General features: G+C 40.1%; 1 protein-coding gene across 4 annotated transcripts; it reads left to right on the top strand.

Annotated features, from left to right (window-relative positions):
* The first annotated feature begins 634 nt into the window (after positions 1-634).
* Positions 635-23,051, top strand: Dennd10 (DENN domain containing 10). Of its 4 annotated transcripts, XM_048423325.3 has the most exons (9): positions 635-737; positions 3,498-3,694; positions 6,030-6,109; positions 9,325-9,473; positions 10,204-10,315; positions 12,392-12,492; positions 16,569-16,676; positions 17,746-17,840; positions 21,344-23,051. In XM_048423325.3, exons 1-9 carry the CDS (start codon positions 683-685, stop codon positions 21,518-21,520), a joined length of 1,074 nt encoding a protein of 357 aa, XP_048279282.3. In that variant the 5' UTR covers positions 635-682; the 3' UTR covers positions 21,521-23,051. The 4 variants fall into 4 exon arrangements, with proteins under 4 accessions (XP_048279282.3, XP_048279286.1, XP_048279284.1 ...); XM_048423327.3 differs by lacking the exon at positions 3,498-3,694 and having other exon boundaries at positions 655-737; XM_048423329.3 differs by lacking the exons at positions 3,498-3,694; positions 6,030-6,109 and having other exon boundaries at positions 646-737.
* Positions 23,052-24,058: the final 1,007 nt, after the last annotated feature.

Raw genomic sequence — 24,058 nt, 5'->3', positions numbered from 1 at the left:
GTGCTTTCAGAGGGTGTGTTGTGTAGGTCACTACAACACTGCCGTCGTTAGCCCCTCATCAAACAGCAAGGCAGTATTATGAAAATGATGACTTGATCTTTTTCTTTTGATAGTTGGCATGTGTATTATACCTAATAGCATACTACTTCAGGAAATCTTGCTTGACACCCATTGTGAAATGGTACACCTCATTCCCTGACAACTTGCAGTATTTTGTTGACTTCATGCCGCTTATCACTTTGAGCTGTCCTAGTAATATTTATTTTATCCAATTAATGTCCCTCACCCTTACTGGAATGCTTATTTTCTTTTGGTCAACAGCGTTCCCAACACATATCAGGTCTCTAATTTTATTTGTTTTCGTTTTTGTAATGTATCAGTGAATGGAGACTCTATCTTTAAGGTACTACTACACAAACCGAGGGTGAAATGCTGGGTAGGGCTCCGTGATTGAATAGAGTTTAGAGACGTGGGGCTGCGAGAAGGAAGTCCTTGCCAGGAAAGAGAACCTGCAGGGTTTGAGCCCCCGGCCGGAAAGGACGAACTGGTGTGTGGGCGTGGCCAAGTGGAGGGGCGGTACCTGCAGGATCGGATCCGCTGGCCGGAAGGGACGGAACTGGGGTGTGGGCGTGGCCAAGTGGAGGGGCGGGACCTGCGGCGCGGACCAGGGCAGCGGCGGAAGATGGCTGCGGTCTTGGCGACCGATACACAGCTGATGCTCGGAGTCGGGCTGATCGGTAAGGACTCAGGCTCTCTGCCCGCCAGCCCGCTCTGCAGCGCCACCTCGGTTCTCAGATCCGCCAGGGAGGGGCTGGACCTGGGCCGCGGAATTCGGCCTCCTCGCCGCCTCGACTGACGTGAGGCCTGCGGGCTCGTTCCGCCTTGGGAATACGCGGTTGAAGAGCTGGGGCCGGGCCGCTGGTGTTTGCGACTCCCCGGGAACATAGGTGACGTCCCAGGGGTCTCGAGGAAGTGGCGGAGCCAAGGTTGGAACCCGCGCAGGGCGACCTCGAACCTCTACTTTCACGGTGGAGAACTTCGTGCCAGTTGATCCAGATGTCCCTGCTGCGTGGTCACATTTGTGGCCCCGGCTAGTTTATAGAAATTTATGATGAGGAAATTCATAGATATCTTTGGACAGTTCAGACTGTGTGTGAGTTTTGTGCAGTCCAAGCAGGCGGTAGCTGATACCGTACTGCAGGAATGAATGAATGAACCTTTATGAATTCCTTTGAATAATCTCTCTCCCAAAGTTCTAATGCACCTAAACCCAAACCCTATTCTTCCTTGCAGAGTGCAAGCCATTGTTTAGGCTTAGCAAATAACTACATTAATTATTTTTCAGACGTTCGAAGGAGTTTTACCCTGAATTCATTTTTTTTTCTTCCTGTGTAAAATTTTATTTATTTATTTATTTATTTATTTATTTATTTATTTTGCATGAGTGTTTTTCTGACTGTATGTTTTTGTACCGCGTTCATGTCTGGTGCCTAACGGAAGCCAGAAGAGATCATCAGATCCTATGGGACTGGAGCCATTTGTGAGCTGCCATGTGGGTACTAGGAATCGAACCCAGGCCTCTTTAAGAACAGCCAGTGCTAACTGCTGAGCCATCTCCAGCCACCTTGTGTTCATTTCTAATGCGATTTTTAAAAACTGCTTAAACTGCTTGAAAACAAAACCCAAGTGCCTCAGGCTTCTTGGACTTGTCAGCACTTCAGAATTAAGGCTGAAATATCTGTGAAGATAAAGATGACATACAGCCAGGCGATGGTGGCATGCCTTTAATCCTAGCACTTGATAGGCAGAAGCAGGGATATCTCTGTGAGTTTGCGACCAGCTGGTTCTACAGACCAAGTTCCAAGACAACCAGGGATACACAGAAAAACCCTGTCTCAAAAAAAAAAAAAAAAAAAGACTTACAAACATACCTACCTGTGAAAAAACAGTCCATTAGTTTTTTATTGTGGCATGCATTTAAGAGGTATTTACTTACCGGGCAGTGGTGATGCACACCTTTAATCCCAGCACTCGGGAGGCAGAGGCAGGTGGATCTCTGTGAGTTCGAGACCATCCTGGGCTACAGAGCAAGTTCCAGGACAGGTTCCAAAGCTACACGGAGAAACCCTGTCTGGAAAATACAAACAAAAACAAAAAACAAAAAGAAAGAAAAAAGGTTATTTACTTCTAAACTGGGCAGTGTTAGCGTGCCTTTAGTCCTAGCACTCCAGAGGCAGCAGCAGGTGGATCTATGTGTTTGAGGCCAGTCTGGTCTACATAGTGAGTTGCAGGGTAACCAGAGCTACACGGGGAAGCCCTGTCTCAGGAAAAGAAAAAGATTTTTCATTTCTAAGTAAAGAGGTTATCAGAGGCATAGAAATACATATCTAGAGCTGGAGAGATGGCTCAGTGGTTAAGAGCCTTGCCTGCTCTTCCAAAGGTCCTGAGTTCAATTCCCGGCAACCACATGATGGCTCACAACCATCTGTAATGAGGTCTGGTGCCCTCTTCTGGCCTAGAGACATACACACAGACAGAATATTGTATACATAATAAATAAATAAATAAATGCAAATCTATAGTGAACAACTACTTTGGAGACTGAGCTAGCCCCTCAAGTTCTTTTATTTCCTTTTTTGTAATTGAGATGTTAATTTTGGTAAAAAATTACATTATGAATGGATAGTTTTTTATTATTTTCTAAAAATTTGGTAGAGCAGTAGAGCTCTTACTTAGCATGTAAGATGTGTTGGATTTAACCCCCATCAAAAAGCGCAAATTTTAATCTAGTCTGTACGTGTAACATGAGTTGAAGGAGGTTTCATTATCTCCTTCATTTTTGGGAAAGGGGGGATTAAGGATCAAACCCAGGGTTTCAAGTGGCACTGCCTATATGCCTAACCCTCTCTTTTTTCCCTTTTAGGAACCTTTCCTATGTATTTTTATTGAAAATTCTTCCTGTTACATAAAAATATAAGTCGATAAGCATTTTTTTTTTGTGGGAGAAGATAATCTTAACAAATATCTAAGCCTCGTTTTTCATTACAGTTTTATTTATTTATTTGTGTATGTGAACATGTAGAAGGCTTGTCCACGTGGAGGTCTGAAGACAACTTGTGGAAGCTAGTCCTCTCCTTTGACCATGTGTGTTCTGGGGTCAAACTCAGGCCACTGGGCTACATAACAAGCACTTTTACCTGTTTTATTTAGGTGACCTAAGTATGTGCCTGTAATAACTCTTGAGAGATAGAATCAGGAGGATTAGGAGTTCAAGGTCATCTTGGACCACACAGTAGTGACTAGCCTGGGTGGTCACAAACAAAACAACCAAACAAATGCAAGTCACGAGTTCATAGGAATTTTGGGTCTCTAGAGCTCTAAGATGCTTTGTAAAGTGGGTTGTTAAAACTGATTCCATAAAATGTTTCTAAGTCACCAATCAATTTACTTCCTTGCTGCTGTTTGACATTCTCACAGTGACCATCTTTCCACCATAGAAAAGGACACTAATGGAGAAGTTCTGTGGGTGTGGTGTTATCCTTCCACGACAGCCTCATTAAGGAATCTGCTGCTTCGAAAATGCTGCCTAACAGATGAAAACAAACTTCTCCACCCCTTTGTCTTTGGCCAGTATCGAAGAACGTGGTTTTATATCACTACAGTTGAAGTCCCAGATTCTTTAATTTTGAAAAAGGTATGACTGATACAAGGTCAAAAAAAAACAAACAAACCCCAAAACAGTATATCTAAAGTGATTTAAGAATATAAGACTTGTAGACTCTGTGTTTCACAATACACACTTGAAAGCCTCGAATGTTATTTTCACTGGGACTGTTCCCTTTTGCACTCCATTGTGGTTAGTCGAATGCTCAACAACTTAAGGATCTACAGTCTGGTGGACTAGAGGTTTAAGGGCAGTCTCAAAGCCACACTGAGTAAAAATGACAAGTGTTTTTTCCATAATTAAAATCTGTTTTAGGACTCGGTATGGTGTCTCATACCTTTAATCCCAGCACTTTGAAGGCAGGTGGATCTCTGAGAGTTTGAGGCCAGCCTGATCTCCATAGGGAGTTTCAAAACACAACACTATTTTAGAAGCTGGGAGTGATGACACATTCCCATAATTCCAGTTCTTAGGGGGCTCAGGGAGGAGGATTGCCAGGTTCAAGACCAGCATGAACTACAAATGTATTCCAGGCTAGTTAAAAAACTTTTAATTTTTTTAAAAATTTATTATTTTATTTTTTTTAAAAAATATTTATTTATTTATTATGTATACAATATTCTGTCTGTGTGTGTCTGCAGGCCTGAAGAGGGCACCAGACCTCATAACAGGTGGTTGTGAGCCACCATGTGGTTGCCGGGAATTGAACTCAGGACCTTTGGAAGAGCAGGCAATGCTCTTAACCACTGAGCCATCTCTCCAGCCCAAATTTATTTTTATGTGTATAGGTGTTTTGACTGAATGTGTACCTGTATGAATGTACCACATGTGTGTCTAGTGCCTGCAGAGACCAGAAAAAGGTGTTGGATCTCCTGGGACTAGAGTTAGAAACAGTCATGTATGACCATGTGGCTACTGAGAATAGAACCCCGTCCTCTGGAAGAGCAGCCAGTGTTCTTAACCGCTGAACGATCTATCTCTTCAGTCCCTTAAAAACTTTTTTAAGGATCATAACTATTCTTGGATGGGTTAAGAATTTTTAAAATTACTTGTATATGATTAAGATACATTTGAATTTAAAGCGATTATTAAGAAAATCTATGTCATAATTAGACTTTTATTGGTATGTTGTTTGCTATGAGTAGTTAGTATCAGTGTGATCTGAGGGAAAAGTTATGTGACTTCCTTTTTGTTGTTGTTACTGTTTTGGTTTTTTCAAGATGGTTTCTCTGTTTAGCCTTTACTGTCCTGAAACTCTGTAGACCAGGCTGGGCTTAAACTCAGAGATCCGCCTGCCTCTGTCTCCCCAGTGATGAGGCAAGTAGTTTTCCAAGAGAAAAATAAGGAAGCAAGTTGCTGAGTCTCTGTCATGAACCTGGCGGTGCCTCTTTTCACTTTTCAGAGTTAACTCTTGAGCTATAATGGGACTGTATGAAGTATGCCCAGACTATAAAGAATGGTATGAAAAATAGGACAATCATTTATAAAGAGTTATAGGATTCTTAGAAAATGTAAGCTTAGAAGTTCCAGTGTATTATAAGATCTTTGTATTTTGTTCAGTAAGTACTTTTTCTCTTTGATGGTTTGTTTTAAAACAAAGTCCCTTATAGCCCAGACTCACTATGTAAACTTTTGATTGTTCTGTCTTCACTTCCCAAGTGCTTTCCATTGCAGATTTGTGCCACCATGACTAATTTACTTATATTCAGTTTGGTGGGTTTGTTGTTTCTTTTTCAAACTTTATTTTTACTTTTATTTGTGTACATGTATGCCCATTTAAGTACAGGTGTCTTCAGAGGCCAGAAGAGGGCATCAGACCCCCTGTAGGTGAAGTTACAGGCAATATTGAGCTGCTCTGTGGGTTCAGGGATTCAAACTTGGGTCCTCTGCAAGAGTGGCAAATACTTTTAATTGATAAAACATGTCTCTTTCAGTCTTCCTGAAAAATTCTTATGCATCCTTAAGTGGATGTGATCCGTGTTTTGGATTATAGACTGCCAAGTTATAGTAGCATTTGTAACCACATCTGTGGCTCAGATTTCAAAGATAGTAAGATTTAGAATAGTCCAAAATATATATTTTTCAACAGAGCATAGTGGCATACACATATAATCAATCTAGCACTTGGGAGGCTGAGGCAAAAGGTCTCAAATTTGAAACCAATATGGGCTACATAGTGAGACTGTCTCAAAATAAAACAAGGATAAAGAAGCTGGTCTTTTCTTTTTATTGCAACCATGTTGTATCCAAGAGGTTTGTTAAGAATAGAATATAATACTGTAATCTGTTACAGTAAGTATCTATTGAATTCTATTCAAGTATCTTTAAAAAGTGTGCTTTTTGTTTGTTTGTTTCTTTTGGACAGGTGACTCATTTTTCTATTGTTCTGACCGCCAAAGATTTTAACCCAGAGAAATATGCTGCCTTCACTAGGATATTGTGTAGGTCTGTATGAAAACTGTTAAATGCTAATTCACCAAATTGAAGATCTCATTCTGTAGTGATCTAGCTGATGTGCACATGAAGGAAACAAATTCAGTCTTCAGTCTGTCTCCTGACTTAACCACTGTGGCTTTGCAGAGGCTGATTTGTAAGGAGGGACTTTCTCTTTGCTTGGAGGATTTATCTTCTGATTTGGGAAAATGGGGCAGAAGAGGAGAGAAAACAGTTTGTCCGACTTCTGTAGTTCCTGGGCATCTCAGATTGCTTGCCACTTTTGGTCTGTCTCAATCTTTCTTACATATTAAGCACATTGACTTTTTAATGATAGCTTTTTTTTTTAAAGATTTATTTATTTATTATATATACAACAATCATTCCAAGTATGCTTGCATGCCAGAAGAGGGCACCAGATCTCATTATAGATGGCTGTGAGCCACCATGTGGTTGCTGGGAATTGAACTCAGGACCTCTGGAAGAGCAGTCAGTGCTCTTAACCTCTGAGCCATTTCTCCAGCCCCTAATGATAGCTTTTCACAGGTTTTAGTTTTCCTGTTTTACTAGTATCACTATGTAGCATGTATTTCTAAATGTCAAATGTGTCAACTCACTTGCCCAATAGTTTGTGAAGGGAATTTTGTGTTTCCTACTATAAGCCTAATAAGTTTGGGTTTTTAAAATATCTTTTGTACATATGTACCCCACACATATGCACATGTACACCAAAGCAAAAATTGAAAAATAAAACTCCATTACCTAAGAGTTACAGTTAGATTGTGTTTTAACCAAATGAGGTTTTGCTCTTTATGTAACTAGCCATACTACAAGACTTGCTGTGGAAGATAAATTCCAGGCATGTGACTCACTGTGGAACAGAAACAGTCCTGTTCTTGTGGCACTGACATAGGGAAAGTCATTGACAGAAAAGTCCAGGTCCAGAAGCTGTAAACTAAAAACACTATAGAGGTATTTTCTAAAAAGCATGAGGCTTCCATTGCATCTGACTTACCCAGTCAGGGCTATTTGTATAGCCATGAACTGAACAGGAAGTATTTTGAAATTCAAAGGCAGTATTGTTTCAGATGCGACTTCCTCTTCAGGAAGCCTAGAAGATGTTTGGTTTCTGTAGTGCATAGTATTATGGCATTCCACATCCTCCTCTCAGGCTATGGGTCAGAAGGAATGGGAACTCAGCAATTGCCAGCCACTTCCTCTGTCCCCTGTTCCTCCTGCTCCCATGTGCTTAGCTTTACATGTGTGCTCATGTGTAATTCCTCTGCATGTCCCCACACACATGTGCCTTTGTACACATTCATGGGCAAACACTTTTCATGATGGTGAGGTAAATGTAGAGGTGCTTATCATCATTTCTGGGGAGAAAATCAGGCAGGTGTGCTTCCTATGACACACAGCAGAGGTCACTCAGGAAGGCTTCAGTCCCTGCGTGGCATCCTTTGCCACCACTCCCTCCCTTCATCCTCTAGCTCCTGCAGCTAATGGGGTTTTGTGCACTCCTAGAATCTGCTGTATACACCAGCTGTGGCAGGCCTGAGGGTCACTGTCCAAACATGGTCCTCTGGGCCATACTGCATGATTCTCCCAAAGAATCTTTTCAAGGGGGTTGTTCTTTCTGTCTCTCATAGACATCTTATCAATCTTATGTTTGACATCTCCATTAATATAGTTGGTTTCTGTTCATTACGTTGATAAAATTTTTTATTAAGAAACACATAAGGGGCTGGAGAGATGGCTCAGTGGTTAAGAACATTGACTGCTCTTCCAAAGGTCCTGAGTTCAATTCCCAGCAACTACTTGGTGACTCACAACCATTTATAATAAGATCTGGTGCCCTCTCTGTCCTGCAGACATACATGCAGTATGTCTACGTAATAAGTAAATCTTAGAAAGAAAGAAAGAAAGAAAGAAAGAAAAAGAAAGACAGACAGACAGACATAAAAAAATTATCAGTGATACAAGAGTCTACAATAAAATTCAGAATTTCTCCTTCCTCTTCCCCATCCTCAGTTCACATAACACTTGCAATATACTCTTGTTGGTGGTCATACCTGAGAGCTCACAGTATTTATTGTTTCCCACCCTTTTCTCAGTTAGTAGCATGAAATAATTAGCATATAGTAATCAGTTAAATTAGCTCTTTTTCCCCAGTTAATCTACAATAAATATAAAGTAGTCAGTTGTAAAATTCAGTTTTCAGTTTAACTTTCTCAGTTTTCTATTACATTAGCTGCTGAAAGGCCCAAGTATGTCCAGTAATGTCTTTTTAATTCTTCAGTGCTGTGGATCAAACTCAGGGCCTCAAGCAGGCTAGGCCCACCCTTGACTACTGAAGTATAACACCAGCCCCAGTCAAGTTTCTCAAGCAAAATGTTGCTCTAAGCCAGGCTTGGTGGCTTAGGTCTTAATTCCAACTCTCCTGAGGCATGGGCATGTGAATCTCTCTGAGTCTGAGGCCAGCCTGGTCTACATGGCAAGTTCTAGGACAGCCAGGACACAGAGAGACACTGCCTCTAAATAAACAAATTGCTGTCAAATAAATAATTAATAAATGAATAAACAAACAAATAAACAAGAGAAAGGGTAGTCTTAGTTGCTCAGTGGAAAGGACTTCAAGGGGAAGATACTGAACATGTGGCCTCTATAAATGCAGCTGACTTCCCATCGGTGTTTTTGGAAGTCTTTAACTTGATGACAGATGTCTGTGTTTATCACTGAAAACTATAAAGAGCATGGATTTCTTAACAATCTAAGTGTAGATACTTCTAGGATTGCTTATAATAAGCATGGGTGCTTCAGCACTGTTTTCTCTGTGAATGATGCTTTGAACTCTTGTCAAAGGAAGTTGAGCCAGGAGAACAGAGTTGTGTGACTGAGGACACCAGTTGTGAGCATAAGACATAAAAAGAAATAAGAATACAATATTCCTGGGATAACAGCTTTGGGAATCCATTGTTAATTTCCCCTATATAGGAACTACATTTCCAGATGGCAGGAGAGAGCCTTCCTCAAAGAAATGGTCTATATCTGTCAAGCATTGTATTTCAAAGTAAATTAGAGAAGAAATGCTATGGACAGGTTTGCACATTTGGAAATGTTAAAACTTCATAATCTAGAAAATACTAGTGTCTAATCTTGATTCCTTTCCCACATTATCATACTGCATAAAAAGCATTGTCACCCTTTCCTTTTGTCCTTTCTCACAGAATATATCTGAAACATGGGAGCCCAGTTAAAATGATGGAGAGTTACATTGCAGTTCTTACCAAGGGGATCTGCCAGAGTGAAGAAAATGGCTCTTTCTTTAGCAGAGACTATGATAGTCGAAAGGCATATCTTGCAGGCTCCATCAAAGGTAAGAAAGAAAAGAAAGGAAAACCCTGACCAGCAACAAAAGCCCCAAGGCAAGGCATTTTCTATATAGCAGAATACATCAGCTCTTACGTTGCTTACTGATTTAGAGTTCTGTCAAAACAAAACATTTTTTTCCATATTGTGTCTTTTACAGAAATGTTCTTTTAGCTAAATTTCGTGGCTCACGGTCTCCACTGACTTTCATAGTTTTTCTTTCCTAACATCTTAGTCATTAATTCTTCCTACTGGAGAGCTACAGTAATCTTTAATCCAACATTTAGCTGAAGAATTTACAATGACAGGCAGCCAAAAGCTAAGCCACAGATCTTGCGGTCCTCTGGAGGTGGAGCTGCCCCGCCTCACGTCCTTAATAGTGCTCTCCATCTGCTGGCTTCAGTGGGGTCGGGGCTGGGTGTTCTTCAAAGCTTTTTTATGACTCTGAAAAGTGTTGGTTCTCCTTCGTATTATTTATTGCACTTCCTTAGGATTCTGGCATTATCTGTGTATCCAGAGTCCCCAAAGGGCATTGCTGGCAACTATGCTATATATCCTGGTAAGAGGACATGAATAAACATAACCATCTACTAAATGAAGTATGTCTGCACTTACTAGCATTTGCCTTACTGTAGCCAGCGTATTAAAAGTCATTTTGTATTTATATGACAAGAATTCTTTTTAATGAAACTTTATGCTTTTATGTATTTAATGCAATATTTTCTTTTTATTTTAAGACATTGTTTCTCAATTTGGAATGGAAACTGTTATCTTACACACAGCATTGATGTTGAAAAAACGAATTGTTGTTTATCACCCCAAAATAGAAGCTGTCCAGGAGTTTACCAGGTACCATCTTTAATTATTAAACTGTGATACTAGATGCTACTGTGTGCTATGTTCTGTTGCATATTTGATAAAAAGAGCATGGGTTAGTGTAGTGTCATTTTTTTTTTTCCTCTTTACTCTTTGTTATTTAGGGGGCTTACCACCCAGCTCCCAAATAAACACACACGGAGGCTTATTTTTATTTACAAATGCCTGACCTTAGCTTGGCTTGTTTCTTGCCAGCTTTTCTTAAATTATCCTGCCTACCTTTTGCCTCTGGCCTTTTTCCTTTTCTTATTTCTGAATATTTTACTTTCACTCTTACTCCATGGCTGGCTGGGTAGCTGGCCCCTGACCACGTCCTTTCCTTGTTATCTCATTGCTCTCTCTCTTCCTCGTTTCTCCTTCTATTTATATTCTGTCTGCCAGCTTGCCTATCGTTGCTCCTGCCTCGCTATTGGCCATTCAGTTAAACAAATGAAGCATAAAGAAAAGTCACACACCTGAAAATAATATTCTACAACAGGTTAGTCTGAGTAAAATACCATTTCTGTGATTCAGTTTAGAGCTAGTAGTTCAGAGTCACTGAATTTTTATTTATCTTTAGAAAATAGGGCACTTGGAAGGCAAAGGCTGCACTCAAGAGGCAGAGGCAGATGGTTTCTGAATTTGAGGCCTGCCTGGTCCACAGTGCTAGTTCTAGGACAGCCAGGGCTACACAGAGAAACCCTGTCTTAAAAAACAACAACAAAATAGAAATGGACCTGCAGATGTGCACCCCAGAAGGAAGGGCTCTCCTTGACTTTTGTTTGGTGTGTATGTTTATATATGTGAGTGGGTGCTTGTGGTATGTGTGCACACATTCCTACAATACTGACTACAACTATTTCTTTGGCAGATACAATGAGTTAGCAAATGTTTGTTTGAACAAAGTAAGTAGTTTAGGCATAGGGCTGGAGATGTGGACTTAGTGGTTAATAGCACTGGCTGCTTTTACAGCAGGTCTGGATTTAAATCCCAGTACCCACATAGTGGGTCTCAACCATCTGTAACTCCTTGGGCACCAAGCATAGATGTTTTGCACAGACATGAATTCAGGTGGAATAACCATACACATAAAATTAAATAAATTAAAATTAAAATATATACATGTATATACACATTCATACACATATGTGTATAATATAAACATTTTAGGCTTGGGAACTATGTGCCTCTGCCAATTTCTCAGCTGCCTAGCTAGCAGGAAAGTAACTCTAGACAATCTGTGTGTGAGTGTGCATGACTGTGTCAATAAAACTTTATTTTCAAAGATAGGCAGCTAGCCCATGAGGCCTAGTTTGCTGACCTTTATTTAAAGTAAATTTTTTGATTCAGTTTTACCTGACTCGCATTGTTAGTGGTACATGGGGTGTGGGAAGTGGAATTTTTTGTTTACTAAATCTAATTCATTCTTAAGTCTTTTTTGTTATTGTTGTTGTTTGTTTTTGTTTTTGTTTTCAAGACAGGGTTTCACTGTTTAGCTCTGGCTGTTCTGGAACTCACTTTGTAGACCAGACTGTCCTCGAACTCACAGAGATCACCCTAGTTGCTGACTCAGCCTCCTGACCACAGATGAATTTTATTTAATCAAACACATCTTTGCATCATTAAACAAATGTTCCAGACCATAAAAAAAAATACCTTAAAATAATATTCTACAACATTTCCCCCTTTTTATCTAAACAACAAATGAAAGGTTTTAACTTTAACAATGTACCTATAATTCCAGCACTTTGGAGGTTATGGCAGGAGGACCATCATGAGTTTGAGGTCAGCCTGAGTTACATAGTGAGTTCCAAGCCCTGTACAATACCCTGTCCAAAGATACACGCGCGCGCACACGCGCACACACACACACACACACACACACACACACACACACACAGGCATTGCTTTATTGTCAAGTCCATTTAAGACTTAGATTTCTCCTCTGTTTCTGCATAGCCATCCATAGAACTTTACCCTGGATGTTTCCTCTTGGAAGGAGTAGAAGCAGACAAGTGTCCAAATTGAAGACCAGCAATTGTGTGACTGAGTTTTTCCTTTATTCCTTAGGACTCTGCCTGCCCTGGTGTGGCATCGACAGGACTGGACCATCCTGCATTCTTACGTGCACCTCCATGCTGAAGAGCTGGAAGGCCTGCAGATGTGCACAGGTACACGAGAGCATCCTAGGGGAGGGAAGACTCTGCTTATGTTTAATGTATGTATTTGTATTGATGGGGCATGCACACATTGGTAAAATGAATAATAAAACTTTTGTTTTGGCAAATAGAATGATTTTTTTCCCACTTTAGAAATATTTTTAAAAAATATGTAGTAAAATGCACAAAATTGTCATTTTAACTTGTGTGTGTGTGTGTGTGTGTGTGTGGTTTTCTGGTATTAGAACTTGAATGTGGATTTCAGGCATGCTAAACAAGGCCTCTACCACCGAGCTATAGTCCCAGCCCCAAATTAATAAGTAATTTGATTTTGAGTGGTTTTTTGTTTGTTTTTGTTTTTGTTTGGTCCTTTTATTGAGACAGTTTCTCTCTGTGTTAACAGCCTTGGCTCTCCTGGAACTTGCTCTGTAAACCAAGATGACCTCAAACTCGCAGAGATTCACCTGTCTCTGCCTTCCAAGTGCTGGATTAAAGGCGTGCATCACTATTGCTGGCTTGAATGTTTAGATTTTATTTTGAGCCTTTCCATGTTTTTTCATAAGACCATAGTTCATTAAAATATTATACATATATGGTAATAAGATATGATAATAATTTAATCATAGTTTATTATTTATAGCTACAGAAATACTGACTTTCTATGGGCTTTTTTTAAAATTTAAACTATTACACCATCTGTATTTTTAGGCCATTAAAGATTTTTTTTTTTTAGGGCCAATGAGATGGATCAGCTGGTAAAGGCATTAGCTTGAGTTTGATGGCTTGAGTTTGATCCCTGAAACTCACATGGCGGAAGGACAGAACTAATACCCAGAAGTTGTCCTTTGACCTCCACATGTGTGCTGTGGCATTGGTGTGGGAAGTCCTTCTGTATATGTATTGCTTTTTTTGGCTAATAAATAAAGAAGCTGCTTGGGCCTATGACAGGACAGAATAGAGCAAGGCGGGAATTCCAAGGAAAGATAGAGGAGAAAAGAAGGCAGAGTTGGGGAGATGCCATGTAGCCACCAAAGGAGACAGATATCCTGGAACCTTGCTAGTAAACCACGAACTTCATGGTAATACACAGAATAATAGAAATGGGTTAATTTAAGATATGAGAGCTAGCTAGAAATGCAGTTAAGCTATTGGCCAAACAGTTTTATAATTAATATAGTTTCTGTGTGATTGTTTTAGGGTTCAGCCTCCGCCTACATGGCATATGCATACTCTACACATACATAATACATAAATAAAGGAATGTTTATCCATCCATCCTTCATCTATCCATTCATCTATCTATCTATCTATCTATCTATCTATCTATCTATCTATCTATCTATCTATCTATCTATCTTTGGATTTTTTTCTCTATGTAGCCCTTGTGGCCCTGGAACTCACTCTGCAGATGAGGCTGGCCTCAACCTCATAGAGATCCACCTGCCTCTGCCTCCCAAATGCTGGGATTAAAGGCGTGTGCCACCACCACCTGGGTCTTGATGTTACTTTTCAAATTATGAAGTATTTCTGTCATGCAAAATACAGAGTTGAGGCCAGAGATAGCTCAGTAGTAAAGATACTTGCCACCAAACCTGATGATTTGTGTTTGATTCCCAGAATATACGTAGTAGAAGGAAAGAACCAACTTTTTTAACTTGTCCTCTGACCTCCAAATGCACTGAGTACTGAATACATATACTTAATCAGTCAATAGAATATATTTTTCTAAAGATATATAGGGTTGAGATATGACTCAGGGTAGATAATATTTGCCTAACATATTCAAAGCCCTGAGTTCCATCCTGAACAACAGAGACAAGGAGAACTTTTTTAGCAATAAATCATTTGGCAAGTGAAGAAGTAGCCTCTTTCTTGGTGGTGTGGTGGAGCACCGCTCTTTCCGCCTGCTTTCCTCCCCACAGCTTTCCTTTCCCTTACATTTGTTTACGGATTCACCCTTTCTGGCCTTCATGTATAAATGTGTATCTCTAAGCAGCTCCGTGCATAGATGTAATAGATGAAATTTTTTATGACCTGTTTTATTTCTGTTTAGCTTTTAATATTTTTGTGGGATTCGTCCATGTTTATGTGGATGTCTGTAGTTCCTTTCATTCTCCATTTGCATTGGAATTCACTGAATGACTTTTTATATATTCACTTTTTAAATCTAACATGTTTATTTTGTGTGTAGGTGTATGTCTGTCATTGCATATGCGTGTGATCATAGGACAACTTGTGGATATTGGGTCTCTCCTACGCTCCCAGAGATTGAACTAAGATCATCAGGCTTGGTGACAGTCAACTTTACCAACTGAGCCATCTCGCTAGCCTATAGTTAACCTTTTTAAAAACGGTGCTACTAGAAGCATTCTTATGCATCTCTTGGTGAATGTATATAATATATAAGACTTCTCATTAAACATTGTGTATTGGAATTGCTAGTTTAACTCAAGTCACTGGCTAATGCTAAGTGTGACCCTCAGAGACTCTCCAGTTTACCTTCTCCGTAGCAGCACAGGGAAGATTCTGTTACTTCCTATCTTCAACCATTCTTGCTGCTATAGATTGAAATGTTTGCCAGCTTCGAAAGTTTTTTTATTTATTTGTTTTATCTTGTTTTGTTTTCAGATAGGGTTTCTCTGTGTAGTCCGGCTGTCCTGGAACTTACTCTGTAGACCAGGCTGACCTTGAATTCACAGAGATCTCTGCCTACCTCTTCTTCACAAGTGCTAGGATTAAAGGCATGTAGCCAACCCAGCTACAGTTTGGAAGGTTTATAGTAGTATTTTATTGTAGTTTTAGTTTTTCCTGATTCCTAGTAAGGGTAAACACATCTGGACATCTTTCCTGTTTTCTCTACAGCAAAACAACTTTTTTATACTCATTTTTTTCAATTAAGTTTTTGTATAATTTTTTTTTATTTGTTCAGGATATAAGCACATTATTTTTACTTATGCTTCAAAATCTCCAAGCTGGTGTGTGTTTCACCACAAGCTTTGCGGTATCTTTTGATGAGTAGAATTCTTTTTAATTTGTTTTTTATATTTGTGTGTGTGTGTGTTGCTTATTTGCATGCTTACCTTCCCATAGCATATTGCTGGAGGTCAGAGGACAGCTTGTAGAAGTTGATTTTCTTCTACCATGTATGTCTGGGGATCAAGCTTAGGCCATTAGGCTTGGCCACAAACACTTTTACCCACTGTGCAATATTACTGGTCCCACAAATTCTTAATTTTAGTTTGTTGGAATTTATTAGACTTCTGATACTTTAGTACTTCATATTTTGTCCAGAAAAATCTTTTCCTGGGCTTAGACCAGAGTGCTTTCTTAAAAATGTTTTTTTTTCATTCCCATTTAGTTCTTTAATATACCTGGGATTATTTTGTGTATATAGTATCTGATTTTAGAATTTAATTTCTTATTTTAAAGATTTATTTATAGTCTTTTTTATGTTTATAAGTGTTTTGCTCTGTGTATGTGTAGGGGACCACTGTGTGCCTAGTGCCTATGAAGGTCTGAAACTGGAGCTACAGATGGCTGTGAGCCACTGTGTGGGCTCTGGGAGTCTAGTCTCTGTCCTTTATAGATCAGCTAGTGCTCTTAACTACTGAACCATCTCTCTAGCTCCTAAATTGTTTGTTTATTTTCATTTTTGGAGACAGGGTTTCTCTGTGTAATAGCTCTGTAACTCACTCTGTAGACCAAGCTATCCTCGAAGTCACAGAGATCTACCTGCCTCTGCCTCCCAAATGCTGGGATTAAAGGTGTGTGCCACCATTGCCCAGCTGGGGATAGGCTTCTTTAAGAGTTACCTACTTTCTGACATTCTTGACCCAGACAGCATCGGCCAAAAAGTAAATGTTTTCCTTCAGCTTTGTACCTTGACATTGAACTTAAATTTTAGAACATTTTGAGCCATGTGTATTTTGAATTTATAGCACTAATAAAGTGCCAAGGTACAGCTAATGTTCTCGAATAGTAGAAAATTCTAAAGAAAAGTAGCCAGTGAGCTATCAGATTGATCACTTCTGAGGCTTTCACCACATGATTTTTTTCTGCTGCAGTAATTTGATTAATTTGCAATGCAGGCTACATTGCTGGCTTTGTAGAACTGGAGGTGAGCAACAGACCAGACCTCTACGATGTGTTTGTGAATCTGGTGGATAGTGAGATCACCATCACTCCACTTGCAAAAGGTGACTTTTTCATTCTGTTTTTTGTTCCAGTGTTAGCACTTTGTGTTTTGTGCTGACTCCTTAAAACCAGTATTTGAGAGCTTGCTAGGCATCTGCTAGAGCTGGAGGGATTTCTCAGTGTTCCAAGTGTACAGTTTATTCCTTCAGGTCTACCTGTGTTAGAAAGACAGGTGGGACTGCTGCTCATAGCTTTTGTATGCTCTGTCACTGGTTCCCAAAGGTGGGAGCAGCTGAATGCTGGCTGTCAGGACTCTGTGTTAGAATCTGATGCTGTGAGGGTTTTATCTAGCAACTTTAAATGAGATTTTTTTCTCTTCTCACTTGTTTTAAAATTTCAAACATGACCATGTTCATGTGGAAAAATGAAAGTAGAAACAGACCTTAGGAAATACTACCTCTTATAAGGCTAAAATTATAAAAAATGGCCAGAACCAGAAAGGATAGCACTGCTCATTTTCTGATCTACAGAGCACACTCATTCCAGTTGGTACCATCTAAATAGACTGTGCCCCTTGCAGTGACGCATAGAACTTCCTATTTCACAGCAAGCAGGAGCAATTCTGTAATTCATGTGACTGAAGTGGTTTTCTTTGCGTATTTCCAAGAATCTGAACATGCTGTGTGCTCTCCTAGCACCCAAGGGCCTGGTAGGAAGCTCTTCTTTCACACTCACTCTGTAGACCAGGCTGGCCTACAACACACAGAGATCGGTCTTTCCTCTGCCTTCAGAATGCTGGGATTAAATATATGCGCCACTTAGATTCTTAACTGTAAAGACTTGGGTAAGATGGTCAGGCTTTTGCCTTCCAGTCACAGCTCACTTGTAATCAGTGTTTTTCATCCAGTTTATCAGACAGATATGAAGGGGAAATCTGGTTTGGCATTGGTGATAATACTTCCAACATGCTGTTACATTTGTGTTGGGAATAAAACAGAAACCTGGAGGATTAGCTGTAGTCTTTGAAAAGTCCTTTAGTTTGATCTTTCAGATTTTCAGTTGGAAGACTTGGTTATTTTTTATTGTGTAAAATTCTAAGTCTTTATCTAACATTATTTCTGCTTTCATCAGAGGCCATGACAATGGGCAAACTGCATAAAGAAATTGGTCAGCTAATTGTGCAGTCTGCAGAAGACCCGGAGAAGTCAGACAGCCAGGTTATCCAGGTAACCCTTGGTTTGCCTTGCGAAGCATCCTGTAGCAGCCTCACTGTACACTCTCAGGGCATGGTAGCAGAATGAAGTGTCAGGGGACAGGCCAACTGGCAATAGTAGGTTTTGCAGTGGCCAAGATAAAGGTGGATAGGTATGGGTGTGTGGGGGAGGGGAGGACCATTACAGGGGCTGGTACTGAAGTCATCCCCACTGGTGAGAATTGTGACCACTGAGTAGGCTGGAATGCCGGTGAGCACCACCAGTGAATTTCATCCCGCTATAAGAATTTTCATGGGGGAGCAATGGTGAAACAGTAGCTTTGAAATCAAGTCTCCACGTTTGAACTCTGAAGAGTTCAGGCTTTTAATAATAGGTCTTTGAGGAGTTGCTGACCTGTAAGCAGAGTCAGGGAGCAGCAGGCTTTGGCAGGGTTGGCTGACAGCACTGTTTTCTCTGCAGTGCTGGTGGTCTGTGCAGCATGGCCAGGAAAAGTAGATGGGTCCCCTCCTTAGACTGAGACTCTTCTCTTTATATGAATTGGCCATTGCCTCCCAACAAATTACAGCAGAAACACTCATTCTTTTTAGTATCATTTAAAATTTATTTTTGAGAATTTCACACATGTAAACAGGTATACTCTGTACTTAGACAGATATCTACTCCCTACTTCTTCTGGGTCTCTCCAATAGATTCTCTCCCAACATCTATCTATCTATCTGTCTGTCTGTCTGTCTATCTATCTATCATCTGTCTGTCTGTCTGTCTATCTATCCATCCATCCATCCATCTATCATCCATCCATCCATCCATCCATCCATCCATCCATCCATCCATCCATCCATCATCTATCATGTATCTGTCTGTGTATTATGTGTGTGTATGTGTATTGGTGTTTTGCCTGCATGTATGTCTGTGTACTATATTACACACAGAGGTCAGAAGAGGATCCCTGCAACATCTGCAGGGATGTTGGATCCCCTGCAGCTGGAATTACAGATGATTGTGACCTACCATGTGGGTGCTGGAAACTGAACCTGGATCCTCTGAAAGAGCAGCAAATGCTCTTAACCACTGAGTCATCTCTTCAGGCCTATGCCACCCCCATGCTGCCCATATGCACATGGGTGTGGGGCCATTCATTAGAGCACGAGTGACCTACCAGTGACTACACCCCAAAGAAAATTGACTGTCTCCCTCCAACAGTCATGAGTGCTACAACCATGTCAGCATTCCACAATTCTCCTTTCCATCCTCCAGCTTTTAACTGCTTTCCACCCTCTCTTCCATGTTTCTGTGCTGCAAAAATAAGCCTCTCTGACCAAGGTTGAGATCAGCACAAGTCTGTGGATATAACCATAAATATTTAGAAGACAGTTTGGTAATATGACCATTTAGAAAACAGCAATAGTATGTTTGTCCTTAGTATGAACTCACCTTTTCCCTCTACCCCAGATGTGGGCTTTTGTACCCACATGTACCCACGTTTACAGTAGCAATCAAGAATTCCCTCCTGTGGAGCAGTCAGAAAGTAGGCGATTGTTACTCTGTAACAGTCCTGTCACTATTGCACCAGTGGTGGGCACATCTTGCCTTGCAAGTCACTTTTATAGTATATAGGGTCTAATAATAGGTAAGACCATTGTTGTCTTTTCTTAGTCAGCGACCTATATATAGCACATTCTGGCACTTGGAAAGCTAGCAAGCAGGGAGAAAATGTCTTGATCAGTTTCAGCTTAATTTCTATACACCCTACAACCAGTATATGGACAGGGTCATCAGCAGTAGGGTCATAACATCTGGTTAGAGAGGGCAGCGAAGGGCAATGGCAATAGCCTGAGAAACTGACATCCTTGATAATGTCGGTCACATACAGAGATCATAGCTATGGGTTGCTTAGATTATTTCTCATAGAAGTGATACTTAGATAACTTCACATAATGTATGAGATCTTGGGAAAGTGATAAATGTTGAAAAATACTTGAATATGATTATGATGTGAGCAAAACAGGTAAAAGACATGACTTTAATGTGAGTTCCAGTGAGTCACCAGCCACTCAGGAGTGCCAGTTACTGAACAGGCATAAAGCCCATGTGGTAGGTGACAGGTTACTCTGCTGGGCAATTAGGGGAAGAGATTCATTCAAAGAATGGTACCCATGGAATGATTCTTAATCAGCAATTCTGCTTCTAGGTGAATATCCAGTAGAATTGAAGGCAGAGACATAAACAGACTTTTGTCACTGGTAGCATTATGTATATTTAATAAAAGATGGGAGTGACCTGATTATCCATCAGCAGGAAGAGTCGATAAACAAAATATAGTGGACACATACAATAGAATATTATTCAGCCTTAGAAAAGGAGGATCTAATAGCCAAGACTGAACCTTCAGGACTTGGTAACGTATGAAACAAGCCAATCACAAAATGGCAGAGACGTGATTCTGCTTAGATGATGTACCAAAGCAGGTGAATTCGTAGAGAAGTGGATGCAGGTCACAGGGTTCTGCAGGGAGGAAAGGGGTTGACTGTTCCTGGGCACACAGGACCTGTTTGGCATGGTAAAAATCCTAGAAACAACACAACATGGCAACTGTACTTTTGTCTTTTGAATTATTGGGTGTGTGTGCACGCATTTACATATGACCTAGAGTTGGTCTTCACTGTAGGATCTAGGGATTGAACTAAGGTGGTCAGATTTTCACAGCAATCACTTTTACTCACTGAACCATCTTGCCCATGCTTGTTACATTCTTTATGTTTATTTATGTGTGTCTGTGTGTGTGCTATCACTGCATGCGTGAGGTCAGAGGACAACTTTCAGGAAGTTGGTTCTCTCCTTCTACCATGTGGGTCTCAGGGATTAAACTCAAGCTGTCAGGCTTTTATCTGGTGGGACCTGGGTGCTTTTTTTTTTTTTTTTTTTGGACAGGGGTTCTAGTAGTCCTCGCTGTCCTCAAATTCAGGGATCTGCCTGTCTCTGCCTTCCAAGTGCTGGGATTAAAAGTGTGCACTACCATGCTTAGCTTATTATTTTGAAACAGGGTCTGCTATGTAGCCCTGTTTTGGCTGGAACTCACTGTGTAGACCAGATTGGCCTTGAACTCACCAAAATCCACTTGCCTCTGCTTCCCATTGGGATCAAAGTCAAACTCCACCATCCTGGGTCTCCATAGTGACTATTCTTAGTACCAATGCATTATATGCTTTAAAATGGCTAAATGATTATAAACACATCTGTGACATTGATTTTCTAAGTTATTTTAAGAATTTATGAGAGCTGGGTATAGTGGTAGATGACTTTAATTCCAGATCTTAGGAGGTAGAGGGAGGTGGATTTCTTGAGTTAGAGACCAGCCTGGTCTATAAAGTTAGCTCCAGAAGAGCCAGAAAAACCCTGTCCTTTGGGAGGGGGGTAGTTATGAAGTGAGTCTGATAACAGAAGGAGGATTCTAGGAAATAACTATTCACATTTTTAGATACTAAAATACTGTGTATTTTTCTGTTCTTTTAAAGGATATTGCTCTAAAAACAAAAGAAATCTTCACCAATCTAGCACCATTTTCAGAAGTGTCAGATGACGGGGGGAAAATTGTCCTCAGTGTTGAGGCATTGAAGCAAAAGCGATTCCCACCTGCCACCGAGAACTTCCTTTACCATCTAGCAGCAGCTGAACAGATGCTGAAAATTTGACTGCCCACAGCAAGCCCCTACAGAACTTCTCTTCATTCTGAGTACCCACAGGCATTATATAGTATTGGAGTTACAGAGGAAATGTTCTATTTTTAATGATTTATTTCCAAGTACTGAGATCTGTCCTGAGAAACATTTAAAAACAATTGTGATTATTTTTCTCCCTGCCAATTTGATCCAGTGCTGGACAGTGTTTTAACCATGTCCTAATGGTAGGAGCCATATGATTTCCCAGAGTTTAGGAGTTGCACATGCACGCCTTCAATGTGTATCCCTGTTTGTCTCACTGTAACCATAAACTTAACAGTTTATTTTCAGAAAGCTGCTTTGCAGTTTGCTTTTTATTCTTCTAGAAAAAAAAAAACTTGAATTCCTCATGAGAGATTTTTTTTACTTTCTGAGCCAAACTGCTATATTTTCTGCAGAATTATCTAGAATATCATTCAAGAGATATTGCAGTTGTACTTTCTTGTAAAAGAAAATGTTTTTGGGCCTTTGAAATTTTTGCCTATATTATGAAGGTTTTTCATAGATTTTGTACTTGATTAGTACTCTTGAACTAACTGCTGCTGGCAGTGCCTTTGGGAAAAGGAAACCAGTTCCTGTAACAGAGGAGACCTTTAAATATCAGAAACAACACCTTTGCTTTTATTTGCAGTGCTGGAGCTAGAACCTGGGCCTGGCATGTGCCTGCAAGTGCTTTCCCACCAAGCTAAACCCCCAGCCTATAATGCTTTCATTATTATAAGGAACCTAAGAATCAAATTGCAGAGGCTAAAACCAGATAGTGTCTTTAGGTGACTTCAGGAAAAGTAATTTGACCGCATCATAAAGGACACAGTTATTGGACTTTTTTTTTTTTTTGGTTGATTTTTGTTTTAGGTTTTATTGATTATTTTTGTTTTGGTTTGTTTTTTTGAGACAAGGTTTCTCTGTGTAGCACTGGCTGTCCTGGAACTTACTCTATAGACCAGGCTGGCCTCAAACCCAGAGATCTCTGCCCTCCTCTGCCTCCCAAGTGCTGGGATTAAAGGCGTGCACCACCAGCACCTTATTGGGCTTTCTTAATTTGAGACCTTAAAATTGCCACATAATCACAGATATCTACATTATGCATTCCAGTGTCTACTCATGTTAATTATGAAAGGCATAATACTTCAGTACAGTTGCAGAACCTTCAAACCTTAGCAGGAAACACATTTGCAAAAACTTTATCTAACTTGGGTCTTTTTGCTGGGCATATTTTCAGTCCCAGCAATTGGTAAGCCAAGGCAGGATGGTCTTTGTGAGTTTGAGGGTAGCCTGGTCTACAAAGTTTCAGAACAGCCAGGCTGTTTGTTACACATAGAAACTCTGTATCAAAAATAAACAAAACAGAAAAGTTGGGTCCTTTTAAAAACTTGTTTGGCATTTAAGTAAAAACAAAAAATAGCCTTTCCCTCATTTTCTTGGGTTGGGACAGAGAGGACCTGAAATAAATTGTTTACTGGATTTAACAATTGAAGATTAAATTTGCACTTTATGAAAAGAACTGCTGATGTCTTTATTTTCTGTTTTCTTGCAAATATTACAAAATTTAGAATTACAAAATTATGATGCAATGACTTCCCAGGGAAGGCCTTACCCTCTCTGAGGAGCAGATGGGGGGGGCAGAAAGTGGGGGAGCAGGTAGAGAGGAGGGAGGGAGAACTGGGATTGGTATGTAAAAATAAATGAATAAAACATTTTGATAACGTTATAAGTAGCAGTGAAGAAGTCCATCTGGAGATTTTGCCCATCTTGTGATATTTTTGTGTTCTGGTTTATGTTTATGACTTCTGCCTGGATGTAATGTCGGTTCATGCACCACTTCTTTACCTAGTGCCCATGGTGGTCAGAAGGCATTGGCTTTCCTGGGGCTGGAGTTATAGATGTTTATGAATGTGTTATTTGTACCAGGCAGAGCTGCTGAGCTCAAGAGAATGAAGTATGTAGGAGATTGCTCATTCGTTCTTAGCCACTCAGATCTGAATAATCACACAGAAGCTATATTAATTACAACACTGATTTGCCTATTAGCTCAGACTTCTTATTAACTCTTACATCTTAAATTAACCCATTTCTATTATTTTGTATTGCCATGAGACTGTGGCCAACTGGTAAGGTTCCATACGGCATCTGTCTCCTTTGGCAGCTACATGGCATCTCTTTGACTCCACCTTCTCTCTCTCTCTCTCTCTCTCTCTGTCTGTCTCTCTCGGATTTCCTGCCTGGCTTTACTCTAAGCCAATCGGACAAAACAGCTTTTTTATTAACCAACAGTAATAAAACATATTCACAGCATACAGAGGGGAATCCCACATCAGAACTACATTGCAGTCAACAATGCAGAAAGGAATGAGAGATTCAAACTACCATCTAAACCCTTTGACCTCAGACCTAGAGCTACAGGATTTGGAGTTTGCCCTGATGAGGTTTAGTTCAGTGTTTTCTTAATATGCTCACAATTTCTTTTTATGGTAATGTATATTTGGTGCCATTGTATGTTGGTGTTATGTA

This window comes from Myodes glareolus, chromosome 7 (assembly GCF_982192425.1).
Source record: "Myodes glareolus chromosome 7, mMyoGla1.1, whole genome shotgun sequence".
Classification (NCBI taxonomy): Eukaryota; Metazoa; Chordata; class Mammalia; order Rodentia; family Cricetidae; genus Myodes; species Myodes glareolus.
This window is presented reverse-complemented; position numbering and strand designations above follow the sequence as displayed.